At 36.7% G+C, this 16,379-nt stretch overlaps 1 protein-coding gene and 1 long non-coding RNA gene across 18 annotated transcripts in view; both read right to left on the reverse strand.

Moving 5' to 3' along the window:
• The window catches only part of robo1 (roundabout, axon guidance receptor, homolog 1 (Drosophila)), a 553,775-nt gene that overhangs the window by 318,616 nt on the left and 218,780 nt on the right, over positions 1–16,379 (reverse strand). For 3 of the 17 annotated variants that reach the window (XM_087282425.1, XM_087282424.1, XM_087282417.1), the window contains exon 1: positions 7,128–7,918. In XM_087282425.1, the coding sequence (XP_087138551.1) occupies positions 7,128–7,185 (58 nt within the window). In that variant the 5' untranslated portion in view covers positions 7,186–7,918. 17 annotated transcript variants of the gene reach the window in all.
• On the reverse strand, positions 1,157–4,293 carry LOC147833749 (uncharacterized). Its single transcript, XR_015509785.1, has 2 exons — positions 1,510–4,293; positions 1,157–1,339 (listed from the first exon to the last, which is right to left on the reverse strand). It is a non-coding gene; the product is annotated as an uncharacterized LOC147833749 (long non-coding RNA).

The following is a 16,379-nucleotide window of genomic DNA, read 5'->3' on the forward strand; positions in this document are numbered from 1 at the left end:
TTATTTTAGATGAGTAGTTTGAACGAGCAGCAAAAATTATTTCTTCGAGTGTGAACGTATTCGCAATAGTCACATGGCAAGACATGCAATGTTGTGTGCAAACATTTTTTATAATCAGATTTCTGTACCTGAACATTGTTCAAACCATCACATAGTGCTGGTTAAACTGTATTCATGATCGCAGTATTTATTGCAGAAAAATAAAATATCGCAATATCAGATTGTTACAATATCGTGCAGCCCTAATCCCTAGCATAATTACAGAACTCTGTGCACTGTAACAAATGCTGGGTTCCACTTAATAACTGCATTTATATGTAATTAAAATTATATATATATATATATATATATATATATATATATATATATATATATATATATATATATATATATATATATATATATATATATATATATATATATATATATATATATAAAATAATATATATATATAATATATAACTTAAAATTGGTGTCTTGTTTCTAGTCCAAATATCTACATTTTTAGCAAAAACTAAATTATCTTACCTATCCCACTGGCAGATAATTTTGTTTGTTTGAATGAAAAACTTAAAAAGGAAAGTTTTAAGAAAAGGTTTAAAACAAAACAATATTAAATATTAAAATACTTTATATTTGAACTATAAATAAGACAAAGTAAATTAAGAGAAGCGTTTTTTTTTCATTGTGATTATTTAATTTTTGTACTTGAACATTGTTGACTCCATAGAAAACTATCAATAGTGCTGCTTAAACTGTATTCATATCGCAGAAAAAATCATTTATCACAAAAAAATAAAATATCGCAATATCAGATTGTTTCTATATCGTGCAGCCCTAATTCCTAGCATAATTATAGAGCTCTGTACGCTGTAAAAAATGATAGGTTCCACCTAATTATTGTATTTATATGGAATTAAATTTTATATTTTATATTGGATTTTTTTTCACTTAAAATTTGTGTCTTGTTTCTAGTCCAAATATCTACATTTTTAAGCAAAAACAAGATTATCCCACTGGCAGATAAATGTGTTTGTTTTAAGGAAAAACTTGAAAAGGAAAGGTTTAAAGAAAAAGGTTGAAAACAATACAATATTAAATATTATAATATTAGATATTTGGACTAGAACCAAGACAAAGCAAACTAAAAGTAGCATTTTTTTTGCATTGTGATTATTTAATTTCTGTACCTGAATATTATTGGACTACATAGAAAACCTTTAAATGGTGCTGGTTAAACTGTATTCATATCACAGTATTTATCGCAGAAAAATAAAATATCGCAATATCAGATTTTCCAATATCGTACAGCCCTTATCCCTAGCATAATTACAGAGCTCTGTATATAAAACTGCTCACAATTCCTTTATCTTGCCCCAACACAAATCAATTAAGTTACCCTTATTGTTTTTACAAATTTAAGTGGGTTGAACATTAAACAAATACGTTGTAACCCCAAAAAATAAGAATTCTGTTGTTTTAACTCATTTAAAAAAGAGCAGTTTGAACAAGCAGCAAAAGTTATTTTTTCAGCACTTGAAATCTTTCAGCACGGTGGTTAAGACTCAAATCACGAACACCGCTGACTGTAATGTCATTGCTGACTGCGCCAAAAACACGAGCCGTCCTTGACACGCTTGTCGACTGATCCAATGATAGCGCATATTTTTACAATCCCTAGCATAATTACAGAGCTCTGTATACCCGAATGCAACCAAGAACAGGACGCTTCTCCATCTCTCGGGGAAGATGAGCCCTACCATGAAGTTCCAACCGTGACCTTTGGCCTCTCTCCCTACGGGTGCTTGTTAAAGCGCTACACAGTTTCCTCAATGCGCAGATGCCTCTCAGCAGTGGTGCAGCGTACAGCTAATTCTCTGAGCAACTCCATCGGAATTCAATACAAGCAGGGCACATGGGAAAGCGATCCATGCTTTTCCACCTTGAATTAATTTCCTTGGTGAAATACGACTTCATCCCACCATCCTCGGCAGCGTTTTAACTCTCTGATAGGCATGATTTAAACTGCTTATTCAGGATTACATTAATCAAGCAATCACTTCAGCTGTAATCATGAGTAGACGTGAAAAGTCTGTCAATTGTTGCCTTATGCTTTATTTATTCCAACGCGTTTATAAATCCATTTAGTTACTCTCAATCTCTCGCTTTTCTAGCTGTGAATTGTATGCCATATTCATAGAGACAATTTGAAAGTGAAGTCTAGTATTTATGTGCCGAAAACAAAATAAAAATTGTTTTTGAATTGTTTTCCTGTCAGTAGCGGTGTTTTCATCCACCTATATTCATTCTAGGCATGGGACGATAACCGTTTTCAAGGTATACCGGTTTGGTCAAGGTTTTAAAACCATCAAAAATTTCTGTAATACAGTCCCTAAGATATATCAGTGTTTCCTCTAGGTTTTTTCCAGCTGTGGCAGCAGGCCTTTTTTACACAGATCTACCAACAACTGCCGTTATTTCAAAGACAAATGTCGTGAGCGCGAGCATGTGAATCTTTTTGCTTGCGCCGATTTTCTTTGCTCGTGCACAAAACTTTACATGCCCTTGCAAATATACGCTGCTCAAGCGCAGATCTTCTTGTGCGCAGTGCACTCTCAAATAAACGCTGCTGAAGTGCGATTTAGTATGTCTCCAACGTTTATTAGATTTGCTAGGAATATACATGCACGTCTCTAATAGACCTACAGAGCTGTATTAATGCGTCCTGAAGTAAAGTAAAAAGGCTACAAGTCGTGTTGGCTGGCATCACGCACCTGTCAGACAGCCAGTCAGTCAGCACGTAACCTTCAAGGTTTAAACAAGTAACGCATAGCAATACTACGATCGGTTACAGAAAAGTTTGTGCGGTTATAATTTACTTACCCTTTAATACGTTTTGCTGCGATTATTACCCGCTATAAAAAAACAAGACTGAATGATTTGAATGAGAAGAATTTTGCCAAGGAAGAATGAATGTAGCGGAAACCATGTATATGTAAGATTGTTTTAATTTACGTTTGTTAGGACAACAGTATCTCCAGCAGAAAAGGTAACCAAAGATGCCGTTTTAAATTGTAAAGAAATCTGTGTTTTTGAAACTAATAATGACAGCAGAAGTCAATGATTCATTTGAATTATTTAGCCTGACATACTTACTGCTCCAAAATATTTTAAATAGATTGAAAATTTAAAAAGAATATATTTTAGAGCAGTAATCACAATACTGTGACACCGTGAAACCGTGACATTTTTAACCAAGGTTATCATATCATCAGAATCTTATACTGGCCCATGCCTAATTCATTCATGCACATTTTGGAATATAGCATAAAACAATGCTTTAAGTTTGAATGAACCGGAAGCTGCGACCGTATTTTTCCATAATGGGATGCAGTTCCAAGAGAAACTGAATATTAAATGAAAAAAAAGTAGGTGTGGCTTGTTTTTGAGTTCAATTAAAGACTACAAAGACAAATAGTTTTTTTTTTTTTTTTTTTTTATGACATGCACAGATGAACTGTTGACCACAAAACTAGCAATGTGATCTAAGAAAATCAATATGGTTAGTTTTGATTTCATGTGTACTTTAAATGTAAATGCCAAGACGCAAATACCTTTTGGCCATAAAAATGCACGCAACTGAGTAGGATCAACTTTTTACCCAATAACTATCCATAAATGTGCATAAACTACAAACACAATAAGTGAATAAACTCCAGAATGCGAATAAAAAAAGTCTTGTGATTTTGTTTTGTGTTATCAAGTCATGCGATGGGACAGCATTAATCCAGCAGATCAACCACATTGTAAATATCTGAAATGTTGGTCATTGTAAAACGCTGTAGTCAATGTCTGTCATCCAAATGAGTCTTGTGCCTATAAAATCCACCGCGTGTTCATTAGGTGCCCATTGTGCAAGGAATTTATTTTATATACGAACAAAGGCCCACAGTGGCTTCTCCTGTAGCAAATTTCATTCTTTATTTTGATATTTGCCGCCAGTTTATCAAGTGATGATTTTGTTTTCTTTGACTTATTGAATGGAATCATATTTTGTCGAAAATTTTTTTATACGATATTCAAGCTATCACAAATATCGCATGGAAACATAGCTAGCGTTTACACTCTAAATTTCTGTCATTAGTTGAGCTAATGTTGGCAGCTTAAAACTTTCCTTCAGTTTATTCCCTTCTTTATTTTGGGTCGCCACGGCGGAATGAACCGCTGACTATTCCAGCATATGTTTTACGCAGCAGATGCCCTTCCAGCCGCAACATAACACTGGAAAACACCTATACACTCATTCGAGCACACGCGCTCATACACTACGTGCAATTTAGTTAATCTAATTCACCTATAGCACATGTCTTTAGAATGTGGGGGAAACCGGAGCACCCTGAGGAAACCCACGCCAACATGGGGAGAACATGCAAACTCCACAGAGAAATGCCAACTGGTCCAGTTGGATCTTGAACAAATGACTTTCTTGTTGTGAGGCGATTGAGCCACCGTGCCATCCTTAGAGCTAATGGTTATGCTCTAAAACTCTGCCATTGGTTGAGCTAGCTTAAGAAAACAGCTTATAGTCGAGCTTTAATAGCAGCAAAATGTTTGAATTGTTGAACAAATCAGCCGTTAAACAGCTTATTATAGTTGTCTCTGCAAATAAGCAGAAAGAAGGAAAAAAATGACACGCTATACGATTCTTCCAGGTTTTAACTTGAACACAATTACTTCAGGCTCAACTGTAATCACAAAGCAAACTATGGCAATAAAACAAAGCAATCAACAGTTTAAGGCGTAACAGCCCCTTAAACCAGACTGTCTCTTTAAATCACTGCGTTGGAGAAGCATTACAAACAGACCCGCTCGCATACAGTCTCCTTAATATAGCAAAACTTGCACTGAGCTCCAGGTCTAGATGCCTGAAAAGCCAAAGACTGTGGAATCCAGTTAAATCTGTGACAATGTTGCGAGGTTTGGAGATAAAAAGCCGGCGAGTTTGTTTTAGCAGAGCTTTCGTCAGTTATTCGCAAAGAAAGAGGATCAGGGGGCAACGTCAACCGGGATTATGCAGGTCTATTACATTCGGCTTAGGGTTTCTGTCAAAATCTCTGCTCGGAGCTGTTCCACCCGGGCCTGGAAACTGAAGGAGGGACAGTGATCTCAGAATGGGATGGTCTAGGCAGGCACAGCTCTGAGCAAAGCTACCGGAAACAAACCTCAGTGAATGAACACAAATGCAGACAAAATAATGACTTGCGTTGATTAATCATTAATGAAAATCATATGAGAATGCTGAATGCAATGATAATAATAATAATAAAAAGAGGAAGAATGAATAATAAAATCATATAAGTAGCAAAAAAAAGTGAACTTTGGCCAAATGCTTGGTCAGAGTAACAAATGATTTCTTATTCACAACCAGAACAAGACAAACAGGTTTAGCACGAGCACACAACACATTAAGGAAGCGACGAGTCTGTAATGTACCTCACTTTAAAAATCTTTTTCAGCACATTAAAACACAATGCTTGCATAAATAAGACCTAAAACACACAATCTGCATTTATTACAGGCCTCCAAACATTCGAACCAAAGAATTTCATGAGTTTCCAGTCAAAACCAATAAAGTTTTTCTGTTTCTTTTAAACAAATGCTGACTAAAGTATAAAAGAATTGACGTGCCTCTATTTGATTTGGCTGCATGTCATATAATCACTGGACTTACACTGACAGAGTAATGTCAAGACGACAAAAAAACGTTCCCATTGTTCACCTTTCCTCTATAAGAATGTGCGAGCAGCTCCTCAATGGTAGATTTTTAGCTATGAAAGTTACACTCATGCAAGTTTTATATGATTTCTATGTCTGTGGAGACATAAGAAGTAAAGACTAACTCGATGTGGTCATTTTATTAGCCTATGAACCATTCCTGCTTGTTATCAAACTATTTCATGACTGTAACGAGGCAATTCATTCATAATTTATTGTTAAAAACAGCTATCATAACATTATTTATCAATATTTGGCTCTTTTTGGATTCTCGGCAGCTATAGAAATGTAAAATGTGGAATGGAAATACGTTGAAATTAAAATGGAAATAAGTTGGGATAACTGTTTTTGTTTACATACCTCAAAATGGTCTATAAAGCAAACCAAGTCTGAGATGAAAGCATGCCTAGATAATAATTATTGTTTCAGTCAGTGGCACTGTTACACTAGCAAAGGGTTGATATATGAGAGATACAGTATTAGCTACAAATATAACGTTGTGGTAGCTTCGCCATGTCAGTCAGGAGCATTTTAAGATAGTAAAGTTAAGACTATGGGCACAATATCACACAAACACTCAAAAATATATCACATGTGGGCAACTTCTTGATTGAGGTTGGTTTTATATTTGCACATCCGTTCAGTGAAAACTTGTGGCACGCTCCCTATATTGTTTACCATGGCACTTTGAATATTGGTCTGAAATCACATTTAACTATGACTTGAAAACAACGTTAGCACTATTTATTTGACTGTGAACTTGTACTTCCATAGTCATTGGCTGCTAATATGATTTCAATATTTAGTATTAGCAAAGAATACTTCTCTGAAATTATATTATTAAGGAGAAAGTCTGAATGTGTGGACATAAAAAATTTTTATATCCCTCTTAGAATGTGCTAGCAGCTCCTCAAAGACAGATTTTAGCTCTAAAAGTTGCACTTATGCAAGTTTTATATGTTCTAGTATGATTTCTAGCGTCTGTGGAAACATAAGCAGCACAAAGCAAACTAAATCTGAGAAGCATGGCTAGATAATGATTACTGTTTCAGTCAGTGCCACTGTTACACTAGCAAATGGTGATAAATGAGAAATACAGTATAAGCTACAAAAATAACGTCGAGGTAACTTCGCCAAGTCGGTCAGGAGCATTTTAAAAGACGCAGGACACAAAATGACACACATTTACGGATATAACACACGTAACTTAGGCAACTTTGTGTGGCTTCACACACTACAAAAAGAGGCAAATGCCAGCCGTTCACCTCATTTCACCGGAACATAACGCGAATGCATTTTGTGAACTTAAACTGGTCTTACCAAAAACAAACGAACAAAATAACAGTACCTACCTGTGCAAACGTGTGTAACTGCGATAAAAAGCACGAATCCAATTATTCTCCCCGTCATCGTTTAAATATTCGCGTTTTAGATAGATGCTTGTGTAATCCGCAAAAATAACAAAATAAAAAAATCAGATTTCTCTGCGTTTTTGATCCTTCATAATATCCAGATGTAATGTTTTCCAGAATATTAAGAGTTTCGTAGAAAAGTTTACATTGAAGTTTCCGTTAATTTGAGTGTAATCCAATTTATTAGTGCTCAAACACGCACTCCACGAGTCCAAAATGACTTAAAATCTCAAAATTAGTCCAAGTTAACTCATATAAAAAAAGACGTGCAGATGAAATCACCCCCTAAAAAATAAGAGTTCTGCAAAGCGCAGAGTTGGTCAATTCTTATCCGCTGACCGCATCCCATAAGAAATCTCCTAGAAAGCCAGTGAAAAGAAACTCCAACTCTTTCCCAAAGTTTGAAATGCAGTAAGGTCCTCGGCCTGAAAAAGATGACCAGTGTCACATCGTTCAGAAACAACGTGAATAAGTCATTTCCAACTCTGAAACTTCAGTTTCCATTGGGAGAGCAGAAGCTGATGCTGAAGAATTTGCTGACTGAAGTCCATTGGATGTAGATCACTTCCACTTTTCCATTGCTTTGCAGAATTAAGCGTATGTCCGATATTTCCCCCCTGTATTGTTTTTCTTTCTTTCTACGTCTTCTTTCAGTTTCCCCCCTCAGTGCTTCAATGTTTGGATCGGTGTACTGAGGTCCCCCGTCACTTCGGGCTGAGGGGATTTGAAACAACGGTACTTCATTCAAACAGCATGAATAGTAAATGACATGGTACGTCCCGGGCTCCCCCTCCGCAGACTGAACAATGGATAGTTCCTAAGGAGAATTACCTTGGTGTTGCCATGTCCGCTGGTTTGAAACACTGTGCATGTTTTATTTTTAAGACTTTCGTATTTTATTTCTCAACATATTTCACTTTACATATCTAAAACGTGTAAAAGTCAAGATTATCTGCAAAAAGTATAAACTTATTAACTATCTTTTATTGTTTTATTATAATATTTTAATATAACACGTGAAATGATAACTTATTAAAATATTTAAAGCGTTATAATAATGTTAAATAATAAAAATGATTCACCAAATCTAACTGGAAATATGGATATTTCTGAAAAATATCATATATTATATTATGCTTATATATATATATATATATATATATATATATATATATATATATATATATATATATATGTATAAATATATATATATATATATATATATAAATATATATATATATATATATATATATATATATATATATATATATATATATATATATATGTATAAATATATATATATATATATAAGCATAATATAATATATGATATTTTTCAGAAATATCTATATTTCCAGTTAGATTTGGTGAATCATTTTATTATATATTACATTTAATCATTATATTATATATATAGTAAAATAAAGATGAAATAAATACTCCACAGACGTGAATATTACAGAATGTGGCAGTTTATAGCATGTGGTTTAATGTGCTAGAAAAAAATCAGATACCTGTACGTGTTTTCTAGCGAGATTTGGCAACCCTTATTAACCTCTTCAGAAACGGGCTCCCTCAAGGCAAGAGTCTGTTTGATCAAACTTTAATGAATTTACACTTTAAAATACACTCCTCGCTTCGGGGAAACGGAATAATTTGCTCTTAATTATCTTAAAAGGCGAAGTGTGTGTGTGGATTTATGGAGCGCTTTATTTGCACGACTAGTTGAAAGGTTTCCTGAATTCAAATTTCATGTGTGTGCGTATTTGTCTTACTTTATCTACAAAATTGAATTCGTTAAATCCTCATGCCTCTATAATTGGTTTGTGTTTATTGTTTCTATATGTTTAAGAAGAACAAATGTGAAGTATTGTGTCTGTCCTGCGCCTATATGAATCTGACAGGCGCCCCATTAATAACTCAACACCGCCCTCTACTGCTGGGCACTGCGGACACATTTACAAACAACAATACAATATTAATATACACAGAAGACTTATGGGACTCTACAAACGTATACCATCCTAAAATCTCAGCGATTTTAATGTCCATTTGCATAAGTGTCCATAGAGCCTATTAAGAAGGGCTTCATCTACCTAAAATACAAACAAACAGGCTAATTTAGGCTATATACTACAGTTGCTTTTTAATTGCACAATCTATGACAAGGCTTCAAATATTCATATGACCCATATTAGAGGTTATGCTCAAGTAAATGATAAAATATGAGAATTATGCTGATTATATCATATAATTTTGATTTTATGATCAATAAGTCATGACAACATATGTTTTAGTGAATTGTAACTTATTTAACTTAGCTAATCATGTTCCAACTTAATTGTATGAGTTACGCAAGCTGTTTCAAGTTGGTTTAATATAATATCTATTCAAATGACTCAAGGTTATTACAGATTTAGCTTGAAACAGCTTGAAATGAAGGCAACCAGTTTTTTTTTTTTTTTTTTTTTTTTTTTTTTTTTTTTTTTTTTACAGTGTACAGTATATTCACTCACCGGCCACTTTATTAGATACAACTGTCCAACTGCTTGTTAATGCAAATGTTTAATCAGCCAATCACATGGCAGCAACTCAATGCATTTAGACATGTAGACATGGTCAAGACGATCTGCTGCAGTTCAAACCAGGCATCAGAGTTGGGAAGAAAGGGGATTTAAGTGACTTTGAAAGGGGCATGGTTGTTAGTGCCAAATAGGCTAATCTGAGTATTTTTAGAAATTGCTCATCTACTGGGATGTTCACGCACAACCATCTCTACGGTCAGAAAAAGAGAAAATATCCAGTCAGCAAATCTGTGGGCACAAATGTCTTGTTGATGTGAGAGGTCAGAGGAGAATGGCCAGACTGGAGAATGACCACAACGAGTGGCACTCCTGTCAGCTAAGAACAGAAAACTGAGGCTACAATTCACACAGGCTCACCAAAACTGGACAATAAAAGATTGGAAAAACGTCGCCTGGTCTGATGAGTCTCGATTTCTGCTGCAACATTCAGATGGTAGGGTCAAATTTTGGGATCAGGTCATGAAAGCATGGATCAATCCTGCCTTGTATTAATGGTTCAGGCTGGTGGTGGTGTAATGGTGTGGGGGATATTTTCTTGGCACACTTTGGGCTCATTAGTCTTAATTGACCATCATGTCAATGCCACAGCCTGCCTGAGTATTGTTACTGACCATGTTCATCCCTTTATGACCACAGTCCAACAGGATAATGTGCCATGTCATCCCAGACTGGTTTCTTGAACATGACAATGAATTCACTTTACTCAAATGGCCTCCACAATCACCTGATCTCAATCCAATAGAGCAACTTTGGCTGTGGATGTGGTGAAATGAGAGATTCGCATCATGGATGTGCAGCTGACAAATCTGCAGCAACTGTGTGATGTAATTATGTCAACATGGACCAAAATTTCTGAGGAATACTTCAAGTACCCTGTTAAATCTTGTGAAACGAAGGATTAAGGCAGTTCTGAAGACAAATGTGGGTCAACCTGGAACTAGTAAGGTGTACCTAATAAAGTGGCCAGTGAGTTGATATATATATATATATATATATATATATATATATATATATATATATATATATATATATATATATATATATATATATATATATATACACTCACTAAGAGAGTTTAAAAAAGAAAAGATGATGAAAGTAAATAATATCTGAAACTATACACTGACTGTATATACATACTGTACAATCCTTAGATTTGCTGTTTTTTAGCATCACAAACCAAAAGTGCAACATCTGAAAGAAATTCAGCCGCATGTGTCTAATCTTCCGACTTGTAGTGTGCCAGAGAAAAAACCCACATTAAGCTAGAAAACTTCACACTACGTGCGCATAAATCTACAAAACCACAGTCTGTTCACGTCATTATTATTCTGAGATTTGTGACTATATTTGATCTCCTGCTGCCAAAGATCCTGACCTCCACCATTCCAGAGTTGTGTCAAAAATGCTGATATACTAGCGTTTTACTAGTGAATATGGCAGTTTTATGCTGAAACTTATATGAGCATCTAACATCTGAGCCAAATATCCATTCTTCACCTGTCCTCTAAAACACAGAAGGACAGCCAAACGTTTGCCGCTCTTCTACATTAAACCGCTTGTGTAATGTTTCCAAGACCCTCAGAAAGTATGAAAGAAATAACTGAGCTCATTGATTCTGCGTAATGTTGACTTGAATGTAAAACCACCATCAAACGAGCTCAACATTTCTGAGCAGCATGAAACAGTGACTATTACACAGCATACAAACGCATGAAACTCAAGGAATAATTCACTGCTAATCTAACCCTAATGTCAGACCAAAAGTTTGTAAATGAAAACTAAAACTATTAATCAAAAACATTTTCATAAACCAATAAAATAAAAAAACAACCTCAATAAATGAAAAACTAAGTGAAAACTAACAACAGTCACTGAAATAACAAACTGAAATAAAATAATAATTAGCAAAAACAAATAGTCGTCTACAGAATTAATAAGATACTCATTCTGTGATGGAAAATCTAACATGCGGCTGTTTCCGGAAATACCAGTAGATGGCGCTTTTACAGCCAAACACATTAAAAAAGGGGTGGTTCAGAGTGTATTTTTAAGGCTTGGATGTGTTTATGGGGTGCAAAGCAATGGCTGTTTCTCAATATGCGTTCTTCAGTGGTCTTGCGTCCTCGTGTTCTCGTGCAACGTCATCATCAGCTGCCTAAGTTCAGTTCCAATACTCAAGACCGCAAGAACAGAGGACGCGTGAAACTTCCCGGATGTGTTTTGATATCGAGGACGCACTGATGCAGACTTGAGCACCGAACTCACTCTGGAAGTCCCAGAAGTCATTGCGACTGGAGATAGGAAGCGCAGCATTTTATTTAGATTTATTATTAAAGTTCAGAGATATAATTTATTTACCTCAAGACTTTCCCTAAATGAAACGGTGAAAGTAAACATTAACATGAACATCTTAATAAAGGAATAAACACATTAAGGGTGTTTGTTTGCTGAAATTCGTATTAAATTTTGTTTTATTTATATTGTGCAGGGTATATTTATAATGCTTTTATGCAAAGTATATATTTTGAAGAGGGGAAAAACAATAAGTCGTTGTATGAATGCTGTAATGTTTAAATAATTTCCATTTAAAACGCTTGAAGCTCATTCTCTGCGTTCTTGGAATTGAGAAACAGCCAATGTATGCTCATGCTTCATTTGTGTAAAATCTGGTTATTTTTTCATATATTTTCAATTATATACTGCTACTGAGCTAACATGAAAATAACTATCATATTTCCTAGTCCCTTAGAAAGCCCCAAGAGGCTCTGATTGGTCATCTAACAAAGTGCTGTGATTCGCGAATCAGCGCCATGTCACCAGGAAACGTTTCTACCAATGACTGTAAAAAATATGGATGACGCGACAGCCCTTTTTCCCATTGAACGCCTTGAGGGCAAAACGCCTGCTTGACGGGCACAAACTGTCGCAAAAGACTGCTGAAATTGGAGCCTTGACATGCGCAGAAGGATTGTCTGATGGAGCCAGAGGAGGAGCCGCGAAAATGAGCGGAGTCGAGCTTCCAACCAAACGCTTTATGTAAAATCAACCACACTCCCCTAACTTTTCAGCATGCGTTTGCTGTCATATCAACACAAATGGATGTAATAACGTTAACAAATATGAGGGTTTTTATATATTCAATCACGCCAGCTCCGGACCGCAGCGCATAACCTACTCGCGGCGTCGTGGACTGATTCCGGCTCGCATGCGGCAGCGCCGGCTCACTCGGCTGCCGCATCTGGCTCGATTGACTTGGGCTGGAATAGGGCAGTGAGTCCAGGCATCCGGAGTAGGTCCAGCAGAGGTAGTCAGTCTGAGCTCTGAGGGGTAAGTCTCCGGCAGGCGAGAATCTAGCCGGAACTGTGTTTTGCTATCTGGGTGGTTAGGCGTGTATCAGCAAACTAATAAAGCCCGAAAAAATCCCTGAACTTAGCGAATAAACAGAGTTCCACCAGGATCATGTTTGTCAGAAACTATAGTTTACTGCTGAACTCATTTTGTCATGGTAAAATAACACAGAAATCGAGTAATAACACTTCAGTCTTCTGCCGAAGCTCAGACGCGCTGCTTTGAGAAACTGTCAATCACAGCTGTCAATCACGATGACACGCCCAGCATTAAATTACTGCTAAAAACAAACTGTTTACAAAAATGAAGATCTGCACCTATTTCAGCACAATAACCAGTGCCTTAATCGATCAGAACCATCTTTCGGGACATTTTATTGCAAGTGTAATTAATTTTTTCATTTGGGCTCAAGTCTCCTTCATTAACACGGAGGAGGCGGGCTTTATGACTTGTACTGCAGCCAGCCCCTAGGGGGCGATCTAACGGCCGAGACCTTCACTCAAACGCAGGCTTGCGGCACACTTGGTTTCTACTAGCATGCGCTGTGCCTCTGCTGTGTAGATACTGTCAGTCAGTGTAACTGTTAGCCGTGTCAGTGTGAGCCTGAATAAGACAGAAAATGAAAAGGACACAGCTGAACTTCACGCCTGCTCTCTAAAATCATTTTAATCAAATTAATCAATTTATGTACGTGGATTGAACAAAAAAAAATGTAGCTGTCCCAAAAAAAAAAAAACCTCAAGAATTGTGTTGATTCAGCTCATTTTAAACAAGTAGTTTGAACAAACTGCAAAAGTTATTTTTTGAGTGTAGCATATGCTACTTGCTGTTGTGATGGCACGGTTGCTTTGTCAGAAAAATTCAAAACTAAACTAAAACTAACAAAAACCATTACTAAACAAAACGAACTAAACCTAAATTGAAATGTAGAGGAACTTTAAAAATAGTCTCAAAATAAAAATCACAAAACTATCAGTGTCAGAAATGCATGTTTAGATATTGTGAACTTACTCTGGAAGTCCTGGAAGCATTTATGCTTCTTGCTGTTGTGATGGCGCTGTTGCGTGGGGCGGTGATGGGCTCCGACTAGAAAGCTCCCGTGTGGACGCTTACACCATTGGTTTGGTTGGTTCCTGAGGCTAGCAAGGCGAGGGACTCCTGGAGTTCCTCCATGTTGGACACCCATCATGACTAGCATTGCCAAAATGGAAACCACCAGAGGGATAAACTCCATGGTAGATGCTATTAAGATATACCTTCTACAAATACACTAAATTACACTCTCTGAGAAAAATAGATCTCCAAAAAAAGGATCAAACCATTACATCCGGTTGCATCTTGCTTTTAAACTCCCAAACTTCCAAAAACTAAAGAAAAGCTCTTCATTTCTCATCGTGGACGCTTTATTTCTAATGTCACCAGTTGACGACACTTGTTTTAATGAGCAGTCGCAAACAGACACACTTTGGACAATATGGACGGCGAGCTCCACGCCCCTTCAGATTTCTTACACATAATAACCTTCATTCTGTCCCATTCTCTGTTTGATATTCAAAGCGAGTTTTGGTGGATGTTCCCTCTTCCTTGTGATGTCTCTGTATTGGTAGGAGAAAAAAAGGGAGTCTCTTTCGGACTCCATGCTGGGGCATCTCTTTCAACATGTTTGGACCCCCCCCTCATCAGGCCTGGGCTGTATTGGTATGGGGGCGAGGGTTTGACACACGCAATGAGCAAGAGAGACACACATTCCCTTTCCCCCTGCCTAAGACTATTTTACGCCTCCTTTTCAAGCGGCATCACCTAACAAAACAGCGCCGGCTAAAACAAAAACATTCTCCAAGAACAATACTCCCCATAGAGAGAAGAAAAGCGAGCTTTCCAAACACCGAAGTGGAAAATGTCACATTTTTATCTCGACAGGGGGTGCGCTGCATCTTGGGACTCAGGAAAGCTTGGATGTGCTTTGAGGGGTGTTTTGCAAATTTTGTCTGATTAATGTTATTGTTAAATTAAGATGAGATTTAGTTAGATTGATGATTCTATTAAGCAGTTTATTATCCAATAACCACCTCAAAAGGAGTAAAATAGTGCTTTAGATCAGAGATGGGCAAACTTGGGTCCTTGAAGAACTGGTGTCCTGCAGAGTTTTGCTCCAACACCAATCCAACACACCTGAACATGCTAATCAATGTCTTCAAAATCACTAGAAATCTACAGGCCGGTGTGTTTGATTAGGGTTGGAGCTAAACTCTGCAGGACAACAACCTCCATCCCTGCTTTAGATCAATGCCGCATCTTCCAACAATTTTACAACAGCAGTTAGATCTCACATGGTCACCCACTAAAGCTAAGCAGGCCTGTGTGTGGTCAGTACCTGGATGGGATACCATCCAACTAGGTTGCTGCCGGAAGTGGTGTTATTGAAGCCAGCAGGGGGTGCTCTACCTGTGATATGTGTAGGTCCAAAGCAATATCCCAGCAATTTGTATTTTTGATTTAGTGGCTGATATGTACAAATTTGAATGATCTAATTTGTACAATTTATTTTGATTCCCTCATCACTCAGTGACGGTTGGGTTTAGGAGAGGAATTGGGTGCCATGCCTCCTTTTTAAAATCGTTCATTTTTGTATGACTAAACTTATGCTTTCTCATGAGATCAGGCTGGTGGGCCCTATTGCCCCAGTATAGTGATGGAGACTCTATACTGTTCAGTGAGCACTGTCTTTCAGATGAGATGTTAAACCGAGGTTTGTTTAAAACGTATAATGAATGCGCCTATGACCACTTTGGCCAATCACAGACATTACCGTTGAACTTGTGAACACAATGAATATGCTCTCTAATTGGCTGTAGCTCATCACTATATCTGACGTCTTGGTCAAATCAGCCGACTGGTCAAGAATATTTAGCATGCAAGATTCTGGACTTTCATCTGCAATATGTTGGGGATGACATATTTGTGTGTTTATATATATATATATATATATGTATGTTATACATACAGCTGTTACGAGCCAACCCAGCCGCAGCAAGGAGGTCAGGTGCTTTGGAGTGCGTTGTGAACAGTACCGAATGCAGAGGGGTGCAGACACTGGTGCCCACACTACTCTGGCATCTTTGACTCATGAAAACTGAGCATTTTTAAAATGCTACTGACCATTTTTTAGTATAATATTAGTAACTATAATTTGACTATTTTTGACTTAATTGGGAAACAATTGGTTTTCTGAACTATTGCTAGTCATTCTCTGATTC

This window comes from Danio rerio, chromosome 15, assembly GCF_052040795.2.
Source record: "Danio rerio strain M-AB ecotype USA chromosome 15, GRCz13ab, whole genome shotgun sequence".
Lineage (NCBI taxonomy): Eukaryota > Metazoa > Chordata > Actinopteri > Cypriniformes > Danionidae > Danio > Danio rerio.